General features: G+C 56.1%; 1 protein-coding gene across 1 annotated transcript; it reads left to right on the top strand.

The window, feature by feature from the left end:
• Positions 1-17,972: 17,972 nt before the first annotated feature.
• FAM222A (family with sequence similarity 222 member A) lies at positions 17,973-21,014 on the top strand. The gene has a single exon (XM_068163310.1). It carries the CDS (start codon positions 18,034-18,036, stop codon positions 19,318-19,320), a length of 1,287 nt encoding a protein of 428 aa, XP_068019411.1. The 5' UTR covers positions 17,973-18,033; the 3' UTR covers positions 19,321-21,014.
• The last annotated feature ends 277 nt before the right edge of the window (positions 21,015-21,291 follow it).

Below are 21,291 nucleotides of genomic sequence, written 5' to 3'. Positions count from 1 at the left end.
TGAGTCCAACCTATGACCCAACACCATCTAATCAACTAAACCATGGCACCAAATGCCTCAGCCAGGCTCTTCTTAAACACCTCCAGGGATGGTGACTCCACCACCTCCCTGGGCAGCACATCCCAATGGCCAGTCTCTCCTGCTGGGAAGAACTTCTTCCTAACATCCAGCCTGAACCTCCCCTGGCACAGCTTCAGACTGTGTCCTCTTGTTCTGGTGCTGGTTTCCTGGGAGAAGAGACCAACCCCCTCCTGGCTACAACCTCCCTTCAGGGAGTTGGAGAGAGCAAGAAGGTCTCCCTTGAGCCTCCTCTTCTCCAGGCTAAGCAACCCCAGCTCCCTCAGCCTCTCCTCACAGGGCTGTGCTCCAGACCCCTCCCCAGCCTCGTTGCCCTTCTCTGGACACCTTCCAGCACCTCAACATCTTTCCTAAACTGAGGAGCCCAGAACTGGACACATCCTGGAGGTGTTCAAGAGGGGATTGGAGGTGGCACTTGATGCCATGGTTTAGTCATGAGGTCTGGGGTGACAGGTTGGACTTGATGATCTTTGAGGTCTCTTCCAACCCTGGGGATTCTGTGGGGCTCCTGGGATGATTCTGTGGGGCTCCTGGGATTCTGTGACTGTGGTGGTGGCCAAGCCAAGCTTCCCAGCTTGAACCCCTGCATCTTGCTCGCCAGCCAGGTCACCTTAATCAAAGTTTAGCTGCCTGGCTGTTGCTGCTCATTACGGGCAGACCCAGCACCGTCTCGCTCCTCGCTGCCTCCTGCTAGCACAAATTAAATTGCAGGTGACACCCAGGGCCACGCAGCTGCTCGGGAAGATGCTTTTCCCCCAGCATTTTATTGATGGCACCTGCGGCAAAGCCTTCCCCGGGAGGGGCCCGACGAGCTCTCCCCCCCCCCTGCCGCCGCCACCTCCTCACCTCCCCCTCCCTCCCGGCAAGAGACGGCCTCCTACCTAAAGGCAGCCCCAATTTAGAAGTGCCTCTGATGACTTAATTTGCTGCTGAGTATCTCAGTAATTATCTTTATGGCTCTTCTTTCTGTCCTCTGGCATTGTTTCCCTGGCTATTAAGCGAGCCCGGCCGCGGGGCGCGCTGGCCGTCTGGCCCGGCCCCTCGCTGGGATCCGATTAGCCCGCCCCGCCGCTGATTCAGTTCGGGATTAATTTCATGGAAAAGGTGAGCTGCCTTCCTCTGCCCGCCCGTGCTGGCGGCTGACAGCCCCTCTGCCTTCAGACGACCCCAGAGTCCCGGCGTGGTGGGGCTTGGCAAGGGGACCGTCCCGCCGTCCAAGCCGGGGCACCCCCAGCGGCTCGCCCGGGAGCGCGGTGGCTCGGATGGGTTTGGGAGCTCTGCACATCCTCTCTGGGCAGCCTGCTCCAGCAGCCTCACACCAAAGAAGTGTTTCCTCTTGGTCAGATGGTCAGTTCTGGGCCCCTCGATTCAAGAAGGACATTGAGAATATTGAAGGTGTCCAGAGAAGGTCAACAAAGCTGGGGAGGGGTCTGGAGCACAGCCCTGTGAGGAGAGGCTGAGGGAGCTGGGGTTGCTTAGCCTGGAGAAGAGGAGGCTCAGGGGAGACCTTCTTGCTCTCTCCAACTCCCTGAAGGGAGGTTGTAGCCAGGTGGGGGTTGGTCTCTCCTCCGAGGCAAGCAGCACCAGAACAAGAGGACACAGTCTCAAGCTGTGCCAGGGGAGGTTCAGGCTGGATGTTAGGAAGAAGTTCTTCCCAGAGAGAGTTGTTAGCCTTTGGAATGTGCTGCCCAGGGAGGTGGTGGAGTTCCCATCCCTGGAGGTGTTCAAGAGGGGATTGGATGTGGCACTTGGTGCCATGCTTTAGTTAGTCATGAGGTGTTGGGTGCCAGGTTGGACTGGATGATCTCTGAGGTCTTTTCCAACCTTATTGATTACAGTATCACAGTATCACTAAGGGTGGATTCTATGATTCTATGGAACCTCCTGGCCCACTGCCCTTTGTCCTGTTGCTGGACACCACTGACGAGAGTCTGGCCCCAGCCTCTTGCCCCTCACCCTTTAGCTCTTGCTGAACATTGATCACATCCTCTCTCAGGCTGCTCTTCTCATTGAATGTTAGAAGAAACTTCTTCACTGAAAGGGTTCTTAAAGACTGGTTGAGGCTTCTTCCCTGGGGATATTCAAGGTGAGGCTTGATGAGTCCCTGGGCAGCCTAGTTGGGGATGTCCCTGCTGACTGCAGGGAGGTTGGACTGGATGACCTTAGGAGGTCCTTTCCAGCCTGGACCTGGTGATTCTATGCTTCTGTGACTGGAACAGGCTCCCCAGGGAAGTGGTTGAATCCCCATCCTTGGAGGTGTTTGACAGAGGTAGAGATGTGATGCTGAGGGCCATGGTTTGGCACCAGACCTGGCAGAGTTAGAGAATGGTTGGACTGGATGATCTCAAAGGGCTTTCCCAACCCCAAACAATTCTCTGGTTCTCCAGGCTCAACAGCCCCATGGCTCTCAGCCTTTCCTCCTCACAGAGATGCTCCAGGCCCCTCAGCATCTTTGTAGCCTCCCCTGGGCTCTCTCCAGTAGTCCTTTTTCTCTTGAACTGAGGAGCCCAGGGGTTCACCCCCTGGTTCTGCCCCTTGGCTCTCCTGATAATTACCATCCCCTTGTCCCACTGCCCTGCATCCCACATTCCAAGGGGGTCAGTGCATCCCACCCCATGGGTTACATTGCTTCCATGCTCGTCGTGGCAGCAGCCAGTGTCCCCCACCCGTAATCCCAGGGCTGCACCACAGGCAGCAATGCATCCTGGAGGAGGAGGAGGAGGATGCAGGAGGGTGCCCAGAGCCATGCCAGCCCTGCCCACCTCTAGCTGAGGAGCAGGAGGCTGAGGAGAAGCAGGAGCCTCAGGAAAATATCATGTCCAATTAACTCCAGCAGCCTGGCCCCGCTGGATTTCATTCCGTGTGCGTTACAGGAATCCTGAGCTTTATTTAAATGATAAATCAAATCATGGCCCTGCTGCCTTGGCCAAAGCCTCTGCTGCTCCTTCTCTCTGCAGCAGCTTAGAGGTGGCTCCTCCTGGATTAAATGCTCCTTTGGATGTGCCAGCTTCAGCTTGCCCTGCTCTGCTCGGTGCTGGGATCCGTGTGGAGCTGGGGGTTGATCGCTCAGCTCCTGGAAGGGCAGAGAGGAGCTGGAGAAGTGGAGAACCTCATGAGGTTCAGCAAGGCCAAATGCAAGGTCATGCACCCAGCTTCAGTCTGGGTTGGGGGCTGGAAGGCTGGAGAGCAGCCCTGAGGAGAAGCACTTGGAGGTGCTGAGGGGTTGAAAGGCTGGACAGGAGCTGGCACCGTGCGCTCACAGCCCGGAGCCAGCTGTGTCCTGGGCTTATCCCCAGCAGCGTGGGCAGCAGGGGCAGGGAGGGGATTCTGCCCTTCTGCTGTGCTCTGCTGAGACTTCCCCTGCAGTGCTGGGGCCAGCTCTGGAGTCCTCAGCACAGGAGAGACAGGGACCTGTTGGAGTAGGGCTAGAGGAGGGCATGGAGATGATCCAAGATTTGGAAGCCCTCTACTGTGAAGCCAGGCTGAGAGAGCTGGGGTTGTTCAGCCTGGAGAAGAGAAGGCTCCAGGGAGACCTTCTGGTGGCTTTTCAGTGTTTCAAGGGGCTGAGCAGAAAGATGGGGACAGACTTCTGAGCAGGGCCTGGTGTGACAGGTCAAGGGGTGAGGGTTTAAATTAAAAGGGGGAGATTCAGGCTGGAGAGAAGGGAGAAATGTTTGCCACTGAGGGTGGGGAGAGCCTGGCCCAGGTTGCCCAGAAGTGGGAGATGCCTCATCCATGGAACTACTGCAGGTCAGGTTGTTTGGGGCTGTGAGCAGCCTGCTCTAGCTGCAGATGTCCCTGCTGAGTGCAGGGGGTTGGACTGGGTGAGCTTGAAAAGTCCCTTCCCACCCAACCCAGTCTGAGATCCTATGAAGATCACCTCTGGCCATGTGAGCATCGACCACCACCTCTCCCCTCCCCTCTGGTGGTGGGGCTGGTGCTGGAGCTCTCGTGAGCTGCTGTGAAAACCATCCCACAGGGGGTGACCTGAACCCTCCTGGCATCTCCAGCTGGGTTATTAAAACACTAATGAGAGCTGATGGCCAGAGCTGAGGGAGCAGCTCCAGGGCCACCCCCTCCACACACACCTCTCTGCATGGGGACTCTCAATCAGCGCTCAAAGCAGTTAATTGTGTGGGGGGTGAAGCTCCATTTGATGGCTCCTCAGTCCCCATAAAATGCCCATCTGAATTCCAGGAGGGGGTTACAGATGAGGGAAATGAGAGGAATCCTCTCCTTTTCAGTTGCTGGAAGGGCTTGGTTCATGATGCTTCTGGTGTATTTATGTCCATGCCATAAAAAGGACATCAATTAGCAGCCAAGCCCCAAATGTGCTGCTGATTTGCACTTTTCCCTGCCAGGAAATGCTTGCAAAAACCCACTGTTTCCATGGGCCACGTGCGTGGTGGGAGGGTGGAGGGGTGAAGGAGACCTGCTGGGAGCTGGGGGGATCACCTCCCATCTGGTCAGAGCTTGGAGAGGCTTTTGCTGGTAAAGCACCATCACACATCAGCAGTTTGGTGTCCAGATGTCCCAGGACAGCATCAGTCCATCAGTTCCTGGGCACTGGTGGAGGCATCTCCTGCCAGGTCAGAGCTGGGTCTTGTACAGGCTTTTACTGGCAGTGTTCCATCACACAACAAGGATTTGGTGCCCAGACTTCTCAGGACAGCATCAGTCCATCAGTTCCTGGGCACTGGTGGGGGCATCTCCTGCCAGGTCACAGCTGGGTCTTGGAGAGGGTTTTGCTGGCAGTGTTCCATCACACAGTGAGGATTTGGTGCCCAGACTTCCCAGGACAGTCCATCAGTTCCTGGGCACTGGTGGGGGCATCTCCTGCCAGGTCAGAGCTGGGTCTTGTACAGGCTTTTACTGGCAGTATTCCATCACACAACAAGGATTTGGTGCCCAGACTTCTCAGGACAGCATCAGTCCATCAGTTCCTGGGCACTGGTGGGGGCATCTCCTGCCAGGTCAGAGCTGGGCCTTGGAGAGGGTTTTGCTGGCAGTGTTCCATCACACAGTGAGGATTTGGTGCCCAGACTTCCCAGGACAGCATCAGTCCATCAGTTCTTGGAGCATCTCCCCCCAGCCTTTGGGTAGGCTTCCCTGGCATACAGTGAAGGTTTGGTATCAGGATGGCATTGGGGTGGCATCAGGGCTGTGTTAGGGCACTGTTGGGTGGCATCTGGGTGGCACTGGGGCAGTATTGAGGTGACACTGGAGTAACATCAGGGTGACACTGGGACAGCATGGGGATGGCATTGGGGTGTCTCCAGGGTCTGCATTGAAAAGGCACTGATGTGACATCAGGGCTGTGCTGGGGCAGTGCTGGGTGGCATCTGGATATCATAAAGGTGGCATTGGGGGCAGTATTGGGGCAACACTAGAGTACCATCAGGGTGGCCTTGGGGTTTGTCTTGGGGTGGCATTGATGTGGCTTTGGGGTCTGCTCTGGGGTTGCACTGCTGTGGCATCAGGGCTGTGCTGGGGCATTGGGGTGGCCTTGGGGTGGCATTGATGTGGCTTTGGGGTCTGCTCTGGGGTTGCACTGCTGTGGCATCAGGGCTGTGCTGGGGCATTGGGGTGGCCTTGGGGTGGCATTGATGTGGCTTTGGGGGTTGCCTTGGGGTGGCACTGCTGTGGCATCAGGGCTGTGCTGGGGCATTGGGGTGGCCTTGGGGTGGCATTGATGTGGCATTGGGGTCTGCTCTGGGGTAGCACTGCTGTGGCATCAGGGCTGTGCTGGGCATTGAGGTGGCCTTGGGGTTTGTCTTGGGGTGGCATTGATGTGGCTTTGGGGTCTGCTGTGGGGTGGCACTGCTGTGGCATCAGGGCTGTGCTGAGGCATTGGGGTGGCCTTGGGGTGGCGTTGATGTGGCTTTGGGGTCTGCTCTGGGGTTGCACTGCTGTGGCACCAGGGCTGTGCTGAGGCATTGGGGTGGCCTTGGGGTGGCATTGATGTGGCATTGGGGTCTGCTCTGGGGTGGCACTGCTGTGGCATCAGGGCTGTGCTGGGCATTGAGGTGGCCTTGGGGTTTGTCTTGGGGTGGCATTGATGTGGCTTTGGGGTCTGCTGTGGGGTGGCACTGCTGTGGCATCAGGGCTGTGCTGAGGCATTGGTGTGGCCTTGGGGTAGCATTGATTTGGCTTTGGGGGTTGTCTTGGGGTGGCACTGCTGTGGCATCAGGGCTGTGCTGGGGCATTGTTGGGTATCATGGGGGCAGGACTGAGCTGACACCAGAGCAGCATCAGGACGGCATAGGGGCCAGCAGCAGGGATGCCTTTGGGGTTGGCATCGGGGTTGGCCTTGGGCTGCTCGTGGGGCGACACCGGAGCCCCTCATGACCACGCTGTTGCCCTCCCCGGGTGCCGCTGGCCGCGGCGGTGCCTCGGGGGCCGCGGCGGTGTCTCGGGGTCCGCGGCGGTGCCTCGGGGTCCGCGGCGGTGTCTGGGGGGCCGCGGCGGTGTCTCGGGGGCCGCGGCGGTGTCTCGGGGTCCGCGGCGGTGCCTCGGGGGCCGCGGCGGTGCCTCGGGGGCCGCGGCGGTGTCTCGGGGTCCGCGGCGGTGTCTCGGGGTCCGCGGCGGTGTCTGGGGGGCCGCGGCGGTGTCTCGGGGGCCGCGGCCGTCTCTCGGCGGCGGCAGCCAGGGTGTCTCGGTGGCAGCCAGGGTGTCTCGGTGGCACTAATACCTCGTGGAGGAGACAAATGGGAAGTGACACGTGTGTGTGTAGCCGGGGATTCGTGGTGACGCTTTGACTGCAGATAATAAAGTGCTCGCCCTGGGGTGATCCAATTCAGCGGCAGCCGCCTCGGCACGGCGGCGACGATGGCGACGGCACGGGGGAAGGGAGTTAAGAGAAGAAAAGGGAAGGAGGGGGGGAGGGAAGGGGGAAAAAAAAAAAAGAGAGAGAATAAAAATCAAAGGCTGCCTCAAATGACATGTCAGCCTAAAAAGGGGACGTGTCAAGGGATGAATATCTCGGGGACGGCGCAGCTCGGCTGCGTCCCTTTGTGCTTTGTCATGAATTTTGTTGTCTTTGCAGATTAGGGCTCGGCAAGGGCTTTGCCACCTCCGGTTATTCCCGTGGGTTTCTCCTCTCTTTCTCTAGCTGCTTTGGATTTAAGCCCCTGAAGAAGATGGGGTGTGTTGGTGGGGGTGGGGGGCCCTGATCCCTGACCCCCCAGCACCCTGCTCCCTGACCCTCGGCACCCTGCTCCCTGCCCCAAACACCCTGCTCCTTGATCCAGCACCCCATTCCTGACCCCAAACACCCTGCTCCTTGATCCAGCACCCCATTCCTGACCCCAAACACCCTGCTCCTTGATCCAGCACCCCATTCCTGACCCCAAACACCCTGCTCCTTGATCCAGCACCCCATTCCTGACCACAAACACCTTGCTCTTTGATCCAGCACCCCATTCCTGACCACAAACACCTTGCTCTTTGATCCAGCCCCCTGATCTTTGATCCAGCCCTGATCCTTGCTCCATCACTCCATTCCTGACCCCAGCTCTCTGCTCCTTGGCTCCAGCACCCCATTACTGACCCCAAACAGATTAGGGCTCGGCAAGGGCTTTGCCACCTCTGGTTATTCCCGTGGGTTTCTCCTCTCTTTCTCTAGCTGCTTTGGATTTAAGCCCCTGAAGAAGATGGAATGTGTTGGTGGGGGGGGGGGGGCATGCACCAGACCCAGTGCCCTGATCCCTGACCCTCAGCGCCCTGATCCCTGCCCCAAACACCCTGCTCCTTGATCCAGCACCCCATTCCTGACCCCAAACACCTTGCTCTTTGATCCAGCGCCCTGATCTTTGATCCAGCCCTGCTCCTTGCTCCATCACTCCATTCCTGACCCTAGCTCTCTGCTCCTTGGCTCCAATACCCCATTCCTGACCCCAAACACGCTGCTCCAGCCCCTGATCTTTGATCCAGCCCTGATCCTTGCTCCACCACTCCATTCCTGACCCCAGCTCTCTGCTCCTTGGCTCCAGCACCCCATTACTGACCCCAAACACCCTGCTCCCTGCCCCCAACACCCTGCTCCTTGATCCAGCACCCTGATCTTTGATCCAGCCCTGCTCCTTGGCTCCATCACCCCATTCATGATCCCAAACACTCTGCTCCCTGCCCCAAACACCTTGCTTATTGATACAGCACCCTGATCTTTGATCCAGCCCTGCTCCTTGGCTCCAGCACCCTGATCTTTGATCCAGCCCTGCTCCTTGGCTCCAGCACCCCATTCCTGACCCCAAACACTCTGCTCCTTGCTCCAGCACCCTGCTCCCTGACCCCAGCTCCCTGGCCCTGGCTCTGCCCTCTGACCCCATGGGGTGGGCAGGGAGGTTCCTGCATGGGGCTGCTGCCCAGGGGGCTGGGGCAGCCAATTCCTGCTTTGCCACCTGGGGCTTGGACACCCAGACTTCCAGGATTTGATTGATTGTTTCAACTGCACCAGGTTTTGTTTGTTTTCTTCCAAGGGTTTTGCAAACACTGAGGTTTCTTCCAACTGTTTTGCAAACATTGAGGTTTCTTCCAACTGTTTTGCAAACATTGAGGTTTCTTCCAAATGTTTTGCAAACATTTAGGCTTCAACTGTTCCAAAAGCTGCTCCCAGCGTTGCAGGCAGAGTGGGGGGGGGGGGGAAGTGGATTTTTGGTGCTTTTTGGGATGCTTTGGGAAGCTTTGAAGGCATTGGGATCTCCTTGCTGGGAGGAGGATGAGGAGCCTGGTCCTGAAGTCCAGGGACAAGCTCTTGGTTCTTGAGTTTAATTCAGGTGGAGGCTGCAGCAGGATTGGTGTTTTAATGACAGCCACTGGCACCTCCATCACTGCTTGGGTCCCCAGTGTCTCCTCCTGCACTCAGCATCTCTCCCCTTCCCACCCCTCCCTGCAAATTAAACCCTGCCTCATTGCTGCCCTTTTGTGCCCTAGGCTTGGGCAGGCAGGGTGGGAGGGAAAGCCCAGTTCAGCCCAGTGCCTTCCAATAAAAAGGAGCAGGGCAGGAGGGAGGAGGAGGGTGAGGTCTGGGAGGATGCTGAGGGCAGGGTGACCCCCCAGGAAATGCCCCTTGCCTGGGTGATTGTGGAGATGTGCTGGGCTGCCTCCTGGGCTTGAGGAGCTTAATGGTCTTTTCCAGCCTAAGCTGTTCTGTGATTCCATGATGGGAATTCCAGGCAGAGCAGCCAGGGCTTTGTGTGGCATTTTGGGGCAGAGCACTACGGGTGAGCCCTCAGACGTTCCTCCTGGATGGCTGCCCAGCTGCAGGACACTGCTGCAGGGACAGAACTACCCAGATCAGGAGCCAGGTGCCAGCCAGGCAGCCAGCATGCTGTGGCACAGGGAGTTGGCATCAGATTGACTGTGCTGGCAGAGGGAAGCATCCTGATGTTCCAAACGTCCCAGCACCAACAGGCTGGGTCCCCAGCACCAGGCTGGTCCCAGTTCCCACCACCTCCTCCTGCCTGGGATGGGGTAACCCCCAAGATGGGGAGTATCCTGCTGTTGCTTCCTCTCCTTGCTGGAGCAGCCAGGATGTGTCCATGGTTTGCCCAGGGCTGTGCCATGGCAGGAGGAGCTTGGCAGCTCCAGCAGCCCCAGCAGCAGGTCTGCTCCTATGGGGAAAAGGGTATCCTGAAGAGGAGGGAAGGGATGGAGAGGAGGGAGGCAGCCAGGTGTGGCTGCCATGCTGGCACCAGCTAGGTGCCCAGTGCTGCTGCTGCATCCTCAGGATGTACCCCAACATCCCACTCACCATCCCCATCCTGACCTCCCAGGCAGCACAGCCCCCTCTGCAGCATCCTGCCCTGAAAAATGAAGTCATAAATTGTTGTGGTGTGCACTCACCAAGGTGGGAGTCTGCTCCAGGGACAAGGGCCCCCGCCAGGGGTGCTGCCAGCAGCGCCAGGCTGGGTACACTCGGGGCAGATGGGCTGTGGGCGCAGCATGGAACCCCTGCTACCGAGCATCCTTCCCGGTGCTGAGCATCCTTCCCATCCTTCCTGGTGCTAAAAGTTCTTCCTGAGCATCCTCCTCAGTGCTGAGCATCCTTCCTGCTCCCAAGCATCCTTCCTGTCCTCCTCAGTGCTGAGCATCCTTCCTGCTCCCAAGCATCCTTCCTGTCCTCCTCAGAGTGCTGAGCATCCTTCCTGCTCCCAAGCATCCTTCCTGTCCTCCTCAGTGCTGAGCATCCTTCCTGCTCCCAAGCATCCTTCCTGTCCTCCTCAGTGCTGAGCATCCTTCCTGCTCCCAAGCATCCTTCCTGTCCTCCTCAGTGCTGAGCATCCTTCCTGCTTCCAAGCATCCTTCCTGCCCTCCTCAGTGCTGAGCATCCTTCCTGCTTCCAAGCATCCTTCCTGCCCTTCTCAGTGCTGAGCATCCTTCCTGCTTCCAAGCATCCTTCCTGCCCTTCTCAGTGCTGAGCATCCTTCCTGCTTCCAAGCATCCTTCCTGTCCTCCTCAGTGCTGAGCATCCTTCCTGCTTCCAAGCATCCTTCCTGTCCTCCTCAGTGCTGAGCATCCTTCCTGCTCCCAAGTATCCTTCCTGTCCTCCTCAGTGCTGAGCATCCTTCCTGCTCCCAAGTATCCTTCCTGTCCTCCTCAGAGTGCTGAGCATCCTTCCTGCTCCCAAGCATCCTTCCTGCCCTTCTCAGTGCTGAGCATCCTTCCTGCTTCCAAGCATCCTTCCTGTCCTCCTCAGTGCTGAGCATCCTTCCTGCTTCCAAGCATCCTTCCTGTCCTCCTCAGTGCTGAGCATCCTTCCTACTCCCAAGCATCCTTCCTGTCCTCCTCAGTTCTGAGCATCCTTTCTGGCGGGGGGGATGCAGGGGTATGTGGGATACAGGGGGTGCTGGGCTCCTGGCAGTGGGTGCTCATGCCAGGAGAGGCCTTTAGGGAATTTCTCAGGACATTCTCATCCCCTCCCCCACCTCCCCCAGCCACCCCTTGTCCCCACCAGACATTTTCCTGGCTGCCCTGGGCCCGAGGAGAGCTTCCCAACCCACAAACCCAGATTCCTTCCGGCCGGCGGCCCCGTCGGGGGCTGGGATTTTCTGCTGTGCCTGGAACTGGGTTTGGTGGCCAATTTGCTGAAGTAAAAAAGTTGTTTAGCTGGAGGCATAATCTCATAAGCCTGCTCTGCCACTCCTAATGGCTTCTGGTTCCTGCCTGGCTTCCCAGTAGTGCTTGGTGAGCAGGAGCTGGGGGCAATAGAGAAAGCCCTGGGATGATGACTGCGGGCGCTGCAGGTTCCATTTGCAGGAACAAAAGAGGCCAGAAACAAAACAATTGAAAAATTCCAGTAACATTCAACCCAAAGCTTTGGCTGCTGAGCAGATCCAATTATTGAGCTGTTACTGAGTTGCGGCTACACAAAAAAATAGAGCAGGTCAGGGAGGGAGGGAGGGAGGAAAGAAGGAAGGGGGAGGCCGGCCGCATCCCGTGGGAGTGCTGGAGGTGGAGGGAGGGAGCTGGGAGAAGTGGAAACAATCTCCTGGGACAAGAAGCTGCTGGTGGGAGTCTGTCCCCAGGCTGGGTTTGGTTTAGGGGGGATAATAACTGTGGTTGCTCATGGTGGTGAGCCCAGCTGAGGTGTGATGGGTGAAGATCCCACCCAATCCCAGCATGACCTCCAGTGGTTCGAGTTGAGGGTGGAGGGAGGGAGCTGGGAGAGGTGGAAACAATCTCCTGGGACAAGAAGCTGCTGGTGGGAGTCTGTCCCCAGGCTGGGTTTGGTTTAGGGGTGATGAAAATTGGTGTGGTGAGCCCAGCTGGGGTGTGTTGGGGTCAGACTGCCAGAGTATGATCCATGGTTCATCCCACCCAATCCTGGTGTGACATCTGATGGCTGCAGTTGAAGAAGAAGGGATGGAGGGGAACACAGGCAGTGGCTGGTGTCAGGGCTGGTGTGGTGAGCCCAGCTGAGGTGTGTTGGGAGTCCAGCCCTGCTGGGTGGTGATCCATGGTGCATCCCACCCAATCCTGGTGACATCTGATGGCTGCAGTTGAAGAAGGGATGGAGTGGAACACAGAAAGGCAGTGGCTGGTGTCAGGGCTGGTGTGGTGAGCCCAGCTGAGGTGTGCTGGGGGGTCAGACTGCCACCTTATGATCCATGGTACATCCCACCCATCTGATGGCTGCAGTTGAAGAAGCAGGGACGTGGGGGGCCACACAAAGGCAGTGGCTGGTGTCAGGGCTGGCGGTGCCGGCGTGGGTTTGCATCTGGCAGTAATTACAGCCCGTTAGAAAGCAGTAATTAGCGCGGCGAGGGGGAGCCGGCGGCGTGCCGGCAGCCGAGCCGCCGGGAGCTCGGTGGCTTTGTCACGTTGCTGGCGGGGGGTTTGCTGTGTCACCCTGATAGGTGACAACACACTGCAGTGGGGGCTTGTCACATCATGGAAGCATAGAGTCATTAAGGTTGGAAGAGGCCTTTCAGCTCATCAAGTCCCAATGCCACCACGAGCGCTAAGCCATGGCCCGGAGTGCGGCCACAGGTTTCTTGAGCACCTCCAGGGGTGATGACTCCACCACCTCCCTGGGCAGCCTGTGCCAATCCCTGACCACTCTTGCAGTGAAGAAACGGTTCCTGAAGTCCAGTCTAAAGCTCTCCAACCCAGCTGGTGTGAAGAGCTGACAAAGGATGGCTCCTGGCTTCTCCATGCCCGCTCATGGTGCTCCTCAGGCACACCGCGGCGCTGGGGCTCACCGGTGGGATGCCCGTGGCTGAGCTTGCTTCGCCCTCATGGGCAGCTCTGCCCATCCTGCTGCAACAGGCAGCTCCAAGGTGGGGCTTCCCAGTGTCACCTGAACTCCAGGCCAAGAGGAAATGGCCTCAAGTTGTGCCAGGGGAGGTTCAGGTTGGGCATGAGGAAAAACTTCCTCGCAGGAAGGGTTCTCAGGCACTGGAACCAGCGCTGCCCAGGGAGGTGGCGGAGTCACCATCCCTGTGGTGCTGAGGGACGTGGTTTAGTGGCAGTGACTTAGCAGCAGTGGTGAGATGGTGAGCTCTAGGTGAACTGTTGGACTTGATCTGAAAGGTCTCTTCCAGCCTCAGCAGTTCTGTGATGGATTTTGGTGACCCCCACCAGGTAGCCACAGTGCCCACTGGTGATGCTACCTGCCTCCCTTCCTCCCTCCTTCCCTCCCTCCAGCAGTGGCCCCTTTTCAAGGCTTATTTTTGCTAGGAAAAGAGCATTTCTGTGGAACAGGCTCATTAGGGATTCTGCAAGTGTCACCAGCTAATTAGTGTCATGTTAATTGAGTATTCACCGTGCTGCCACCTCCAAGGACAGCGGTGCCGGCATGAAGGGGAATGCAGATGTACGTGGCTCACGGTGCCTGCTGCTGTGCCCTGCCATGCTGTGCCACAGGGCAACGGGGGTCCTGCTTGCTCCCAGTGCCCACCAGCTCACCCAGCAGGACACATGCAGCTCCCAGTGCCCACCAGCTCACCCAGCAGCACCCATGCAGCTCCCAGTGCCCAGCAGGACACATGCAGCTCCCAGTGGCAACCAGCTCACCCAGCAGTACCCACGAGCTCCCAGTGCCCACCAGCTCACCCAGCAGCACCCATGCAGCTCCCAGTGTCCATCAGCTCACCCAGCAGCACCCACGCAGCTCCCAGTGCCCAGCAGGACACATGCAGCTCCCAGTGCCCACCAGCTCACCCAGCAGCACCCAGTGTACACCCTGCCCTGCACCCATGCAGCTGCCAGTGCCCAGCAGCACCTATGCAGCTGCCAGTGCCCACCAGCTCACCCAGTAGCACCCAGTGTACACCCTGCCCTGCACCCATGCAGCTCCCAGTGCCCACCAGCTCACCCAGCAGCACCCAGGGTACAGGCTGCCCTGCGCCCACGCAGCTGCCAGTCTCAGGAACTCTACAGGGGTTGGGCAGTCTGCCCCAGGATGAGCCTGGTGGGGCTGATGGTGCATCCCCCGCCTGCACGTGTCCTGCTGGCGCCATCCATCCTGTCTCCTGGCAGCTACATTAAATCCTACTCAAAGGCCCTGGTTTTAATTGGCTTAATATACTCATTAATGACAATGTCTGCTTAAGACACCTGTAAAAAGCCCCTGACATCAGCTTGATGGGAGGAAGGGCTGGGGAAAGCTCTGCTGCTCTGAGGGAGAGTGGCCACCACCTCGTTCCTGCATCTCCCCAAACATCCTGCTGCTGCCCAAGAGGTGAGGTGGAGTCCTGCAGCCACCAGGGCTGCACCCTGGTGCCACCCCCACTTCCCCCAGAATCCTGCTGGTAGCATCATGCCTGCTTCCACCAGCACTAGTAGGGAAGTGATCTCTCTCCTACACTGGTGGGGCCACAGCTCGAATCCTGGCTTCAGTTTTGGGACCCCCAATCCAAGGAGGACATTGAGGGGCTAGAGCAAGTCCAGAGAAGGGTGACAAAGCTGGGGAAGGGTCTGGAGAACAGGGCTGGGGGGGAGCAGCTCAGGGAGCTGGGGTTGAAGAAGAAGAGGCCAGGAGGAGGCTGAAGGGAGACCTCATTGCTCTCTCCAGCTCCCTGAAAGCAGGTTGCAGTGAGGTGAGGAATGGAATGGAATGGAATGGAATGGAATGGAATGGAATGGAATGGAATGGAATGGAATGGAATGGACCAGGTTGGAAAAGACCTTCAAGATCATTGAGTCCAACCTATCACCCAACACCATCTAATCAACTAAGCCATGGCACCAAGTGCCTCATCCAGGCTCTTCCTAAACACCTCCAGTGATGGTGACTCCACCACCTCCCTGGGCAGCACATCCCAATGGCCAATCTCTCTTGCTGGGAAGAACTTTCTCCTAACATCCAGCCTGAACCTCCCCTGGCACAGCTTGAGACTGTGTCCTCTTGTTCTGGTGCTGATTGCCTGGGAGAAGAGACCAACCCCCAGCTGGCTACAACCTCCCTTCAGGTAGTTGTAGAGAGCAATGAGGTCTCCCCTGAGCCTCTTCTTCTCCAGGCTAAGCAACCCCAGCTCCCTCAGCCTCTCCTCACAGGGCTGTGCTCCAGACCCCTCCCCAGCTTTGTTGTTGCCCTAGTATCAGGTGATAGAAGGAGAGGAAACAACCTGAAATTGTGCCAGGGGAGGGTGAGGTGGGAGATGGGGAAGAATTTCTTTGCTGCAAGAGTGGTCAGGGATGGGAACAGGCTGCCCAGGGAGGTGGTGGAGTCCCCATCCCTGGAGGTGTTCAAGAGGGGATTGGATGTGGCACTTGGTGCCATGGTTTAGTCATGAGGTCTGGGGTGCCAGGTTGGACTCGATGATCTTTGAGGTCTCTTCCAACCTTGGTGATTCTGTGATACTGTGGTGGAGTCCCCATCCCTGGGAGGCATCTGAGAAACCTGTGGCCACGGCACTTGGGGACAGGGTTGGATGGCCGTGGCGGCGGCGGGTCGCAGGTCGGACTCCCCCATCTCGGCAGCTCTCGGATTCTCCTCTCACCCATCACCCACCCAGGTTTCCAGGAGGGTGGGGGGAGGAAAAAAACCAGGTCAAGGCACCAAAGCTACCCCCCCCACCTCCCACTGCCAGAGTCACTTGTAAGTGGCCTAAAATAAACTCGGTGTGGAGAATGGAAATGTCACTTTCCCCAACGGGGGAATCTTTCTCCGAGATTGGATTTAAACTACATTATACAAGCAATTTCATGGGTGCTTTGAGCTGCTCCAAGAACCCTCACCCAAAAATAGGGGGGGGAGAAAAAGGAGGGGGGAGAAAAGAGCTGCATTTCCCAGCCATAAATCAGCGGCTCCCTATATAATGAGGCAGCACAGACCAAAAACAAGAAAGGAAAGGAAATAAAAATGGCACTTTTATGCAATTTTACAGATGAACAAAACTGGGGGGAAATTAACTGTGGTAACCTACTGGAGTCAGCAAAAGTCACTGCAGGGGAAAGAAAAAATATAAATTAGATATGGGTGTATATATTATGTTTCCTCCCTCCCCCCTCCTTGGGTTCCTTTCAAACTCTTCTGTGGTTTCCCCCCCCCACCCCCCCTCTTTCCCAAGCAAGTTTCTGCCATTCTGGTGTGAAAACTCATTTGTCGTCCCCCCATTACGCTTTCATTGTGGAGTTTATCTTGAGTAGCCAACGAGCCACCAGCTGTGAAAATGATTAAATCTACAAAATCTATCTAAGAGAGGGAATAAATTAGGTGCTTAAAGGAACGGCCGTGCCCGTCGCGCCGGGCGCGGGGGCCGGCGGGCAGGAGGGGGCCCGCGTGCGGCTGCTCCCAGGGCTGCTCCACGAAGCCCTGGGAGTTGGGATGGGATGGGGTAGGGTAGGATAGCATAGCATAGCATAGCATAGCATAGCATAGAATAGAATAGAATAGAATAGAATAGAATAGAATAGAATAGAATAGAATAGAATAGAATAGAATAGAATAGGAACAGGAAAGAAATAGAATAGGAATAGGAATAGGGATAGGATAGGATAGGATAGGATAGGATAAGGATAAGTGTAGGAATAGAATAAGAATAGGGATAGGATAGGATAGGATAGAACAGAACAGGAATAGGAAAGCAACAAAATAGGAATAGGAACATAATAGGGATAGAATAGAATGGAGATAGGATAGGATAGAATAGAATAGGGATAGGATAGAATGGAATAGGGATAGGATAGAATAGAATAGGGATAGGATAGGATAGGATAGGATAGGATAGGATAGGATAGGATAGGATAGGATAGGATAGGGATAGGGATAGGATAGGGATAGGGATAGGGATAGGGATAGGAATAGAATAGGAATAGGGATAGGATAGAATAGAATAGGGATAGGATAGGATAGGATAGGATAGGATAGGATAGGATAGGATAGGGATAGGGATAGGATAGGGATAGGGATAGGGATAGGAATAGAATAGGAATAGGGATAGGATAGAATAGAATAGGGATAGGATAGGATAGGATAGGATAGGATAGGATAGGATAGGATAGGATAGGATAGGATAGGAAAGGATAGGATAGGAAGAACAGAAATAGGAAAGGAATAGAATAGGAATAGAATAAGAATAAGAATAAGAATAAGAATAAGAATAAGATAGAACAGGATAGAGCAGAACAGGAATAGGAAAGGAACAAAATAGGAATAGGAACATAATAGGGATAGAATAGAATAGGGATAGGATAGAATAGAATAGGGATAGGATAAGGATAGGGATAGGGATAGGATAGGATAGGATAGGATAGGATAGGATAAAATGGAATAGGAACAGGAACAGCAATAGGAATAGGAATAGAATAAGAATAGGAATAGGAATAGGAATAGGGATAGGATAGGATAGGATAGGATAGGATAGGATAGGATAGGATAGGATAGAACAGGAATAGGAAAGGAATAGAATAGGAATAGGAAAGGAATAGGAAAGGAATAGAATAGGGATAGGGTAGGATAGGATAGGATAGGATAGGACAGAACAGGAATAGGAATGGAAATAGAATAGAATAGAATAGAATAGAATAGAATAGAATAGAATAGAATAGAATAGAATAGAATAGAATAGAATAGAATAGAATAGAATAGAATAGAATAGTCCAGGTTGGAAAAGACCTTTGAGATCATCCAGTCCAACCTATCACCTAGCACCATCTAATCAATTAAACCATTGCACCAAGTGCCTCATCCAGTCTCTTCCTAAACACCCCCAGTGATGGGGACTCCACCACCTCCCTGGGCAGCACATTCCAATGGCCAATCTCTCTTTCTGGTAAGGATTTCTTCCTAACCTCCAGCCTAAACCTCCCCTGGCACAGCTTGAGACTGTGTCCTCTTGTTCTATTGGTGGTTTCCTGGGAGAAGAGACCAACCCCCACCTGGCTACAACCTCCCTTCAGGGAGTTGTAGAGAGCAAGAAGGTCTCCCCTGAGGGAGTGATGGGTGATGGATGATGGGTGATGGATGATGGGGTCATGATGGGGTGATGATGGGATGATGTTGGGAAGACGATGGTGAGATGGGTCCCTCTCCTCCTGCTGGCACCAGGGTTCACCCTCTGCGTTGTTCCCCCAGGCGAGACGACGGCACCAATGCATTCCCCGCGCTACCCCAGCCCCGCGGAGCTGGACGCCTACGCACAGAAGGTGGCCAACAGCCCCCTGACCATCAAGATCTTCCCCACCAACATCAGGGTCCCCCAGCACAAGCACCTTAACCGGACGGTCAATGGCTACGACACCACGGGGCAACGCTACAGCCCCTACCCCCTGCACGCCGGTGGCTACCAGGGTCTCCTGGCCATCGTCAAGGCCTCCGGCAAGAGCGTGGTGAAGAACTCGGAGGGGAAGCGGACTAAGCTGTCGCCCGCCCAAGTTGGCATCGCTCCTTACCCCGTGTCAAGCACTTTAGCTCAAGGTCCCTCCTGCGCCGGGCAGCTGAGCTACCACAGCAGCCAGAAGCAGCTGGAGGGTCCCGTGCCCCCCAACGTGACGGTGGCGGCCTCGGTGCTGCCGCTTGTGAGCAGGAGCCTGGCGCTGCCGCCGTCCAACCTGCCCTCCATCCAGAGCATCATCTACCAGATCAATCAGCAGTGCCAGGCGCAGGGTGCCCAGCCGGGCTGCCCGGCCGTGGTGGCTGCCAACCCCAGCCCGGCCAAGCACGGGGCTTTCCCCGGCACCGCCGCCACCTACGCCGGCGCCGTGCTGCCAGAGTGCCGCAAGGGTGCCGAGCTGGCGCTGGGCTCCAACCCGGCCGCGGCCCTGGGGCCCAAAGCGGGCATCTACCCCGAGGGCATGGACTACCTGGTCTGGCAGCAGAAGCAGCAGCAGCAGCACCTGCGAATGTACAGCGGGGGCAGCGGGGGGGCCCTCAGCAAGTCCCCCGAGACCTGCGCGGGTTCCTCGCGTCCCTACGGGCTGGGTGGCGCCGCCGGGGCCGAGAAGGTGAGCTCCTCCCCCTTGAACTGCATGCATGGCAACTTCTCGGTGGGACAGTACTTTGCCCCTCCCTGGAACAGCATCTTGGTGACCCCCAACAGCGACTGTTACAACCCGGCGGAGCTGGGGGCAGCGGGACCCCGGGAACTGGGGGTACCCCCCGGCGAGGGGCTGCCCAGTAAGACCCTCTGCAATACCTCCATCCTCAGCAGCAGCCTCCAGTCCTTGGAGTATCTCATCAACGACATCCACCCGCCCTGCATCAAGGAGCAGATGCTGGGCAAGGGCTACGAGACCGTGTCTGTGCCAAGGCTCTTGGACCACCAGCACGCCCACATCCGCTTGCCCGTCTACAGATAAGGACCCGACCCTGCTGCTTAGCCCAAAACACCCAGGGTGGGGACTTTGGCACGAGCCCCGCTCCCCCTCCGGCACCGCGCGGGTACCGGACCGTGGCAGCGAGGGTGAGGGAGGGGGGAGGGGGGGACGGGGGATGGGGGGGGGACCCGGGGGTCTGCTGCCAAAAAAAGGGCTCCCAGGACACTGGCATTGCCCCGCGGTCCCCCCCCGCCGCGTGCCGAGGAGGAAGGACCTCTTGTCTCTCGAGCTCAGAAACCATTTTATCTCCACGAATGTGAACAGGGAATCGCTCCAGAGTTGCTGCTATCCAGGGAGAGGAGGCTCCAGGGGGGCCAGGCAGGATGGATACGGGGCAGAGCCCTGTGCCTGGGTGCCCCGGGTGCCAGCCCGGGTGCCCGCAGGGAGCTGGCACCCGGCCTGTAGCTGAAGTCCGTAACTTGCACTGCTTTGATTAAAGCTAATAACTGGGATAACTGGGGACAGTCTGGAGGCTATTTAAGAGAAAACAAACACTTGAAAACTTGAACAGATTTGGGGTTGGGTTTTGGTTTGGGGTTTTGGTTTTGTTCCTTTTTTTTCCCTTTGTTTGTGGTTTTTGGGGCTTGGGGTTTGTTTTTTTTGGTTAAGTTTTATCTTTTGGGGAGTTGTTTTGTTTGGGTTATTTTTAGTTGGCTAGGCTGTACATTTACATGTTGGCTGCTACAGAGGCTCCCCCTGCCCCTCATCCTCCTCACCCTCCTCCTCCCCACCCCCCTCCTCTTCATTTTCATCCTCATTCTTCTTCTCCTCTTCATTCTCCTCCTCTTATTCCTCAGCTACCTCCTTATCATCCTTCTCCTTATCCTCCTTCTCATCCTTCTCCTCCTCCTTCTCCTTCCCCTTCTCCTCCTCCTCCTTCTCCTCCTCTCTTCTTCTCCCTCTCCTCCTCTTATTCCTCAGCTACCTCCTTATCATCCTTCTCATTCTTCTCCTCATCTTCCTCATCCTTTTCCTACTCCTTCCCCTTCTCCTCCTTCTTTCTTCTTGTCTTCCTCCTCATCCTTCTCCTCCTTTCTTATTCTTCCTTCTCCTTCTCCTCCTTCTCCTCCTTTCTTATTCTTTCTCCTTTCTTCTCCTTCTTCTCCTCATCCTTCCCCTCCTTTCTTATTCTTTCTCCTTTCTTCTCCGCCTTCTCCTCCTTTCTTATTCTTTCTCCTTTCTTCTCCTCATCCTTCTCCTTCCTTATTCTCTTTCTCCTTTCTTCTCCTTCTTCTCCTTATCCTTCATCTCTTCTCCTTCACCTCCTTCTCCTCCCCATCCACTTCCTTCTCCTTCTCCTCATCTTCCTCACCCTCCTTCTCCTCCTCCTCCTCTCCCCAGCCCCACACTGCCCCCCCACCTGCTGTTCCCACTCAACCAAGAGCTTTGGTGCCCAGCAGGACCCTACCCTAGCCCCTCTCTCACCCCACAGCTTCCCCAGGAACCCACTCGGGGCTCACATTTGGGTTATTTAATATATTCCACACCCCCCACCCCCTTTTATTATCATTTTGCCCTTGGTTCTAGGTTAGAGCTGACCACAGCACCCAGGGACCATTCACAAGCCTCCTTTTTTTTCCCCTCTCCTTTCTTTCTTTTTTTCCCCCTCTCCTTTTTGTCTGTTTTTTCTCCTTTATTTTTTCCCCTCTCCTTTCTTTCTCTTTTTCCCCTCTCCTTTCTTTCTTTCCCCCCCCCCTTTTTGTCTTTTTTTTTTCCTTTCTTTTTTCCCCTCTCCTTTCTTTCCTTTTTTCCCCTCTCCTTTCTTTCCTTTTTTCCCCTCTCCTCTTTCCTTTTTTCCCCTCTTCCTTTCTTTCTTTTTCCCCTCTCCTTTCTTTCCTTTTCCCCTTCCTTTCTTTCTTTTTTCCTCTCTCCTTTCTTTCCTTTTCCCCTTCCTTTCTTTCTTTTTTCCTCCTCTCCTTTCTATCCTTTCCCCCCTCTCCTTTCTTTCCTTTC

The sequence above is a fragment of the Melanerpes formicivorus genome, unplaced genomic scaffold, assembly GCF_026170545.1.
Source record: "Melanerpes formicivorus ecotype bairdi unplaced genomic scaffold, bMelFor1.0.p_v2 SCAF_72, whole genome shotgun sequence".
Taxonomy (NCBI): Eukaryota; Metazoa; Chordata; class Aves; order Piciformes; family Picidae; genus Melanerpes; species Melanerpes formicivorus.
The sequence above is the reverse complement of the archived record's forward strand: the minus strand, read 5'-3'. Positions and strand labels throughout refer to the sequence as shown.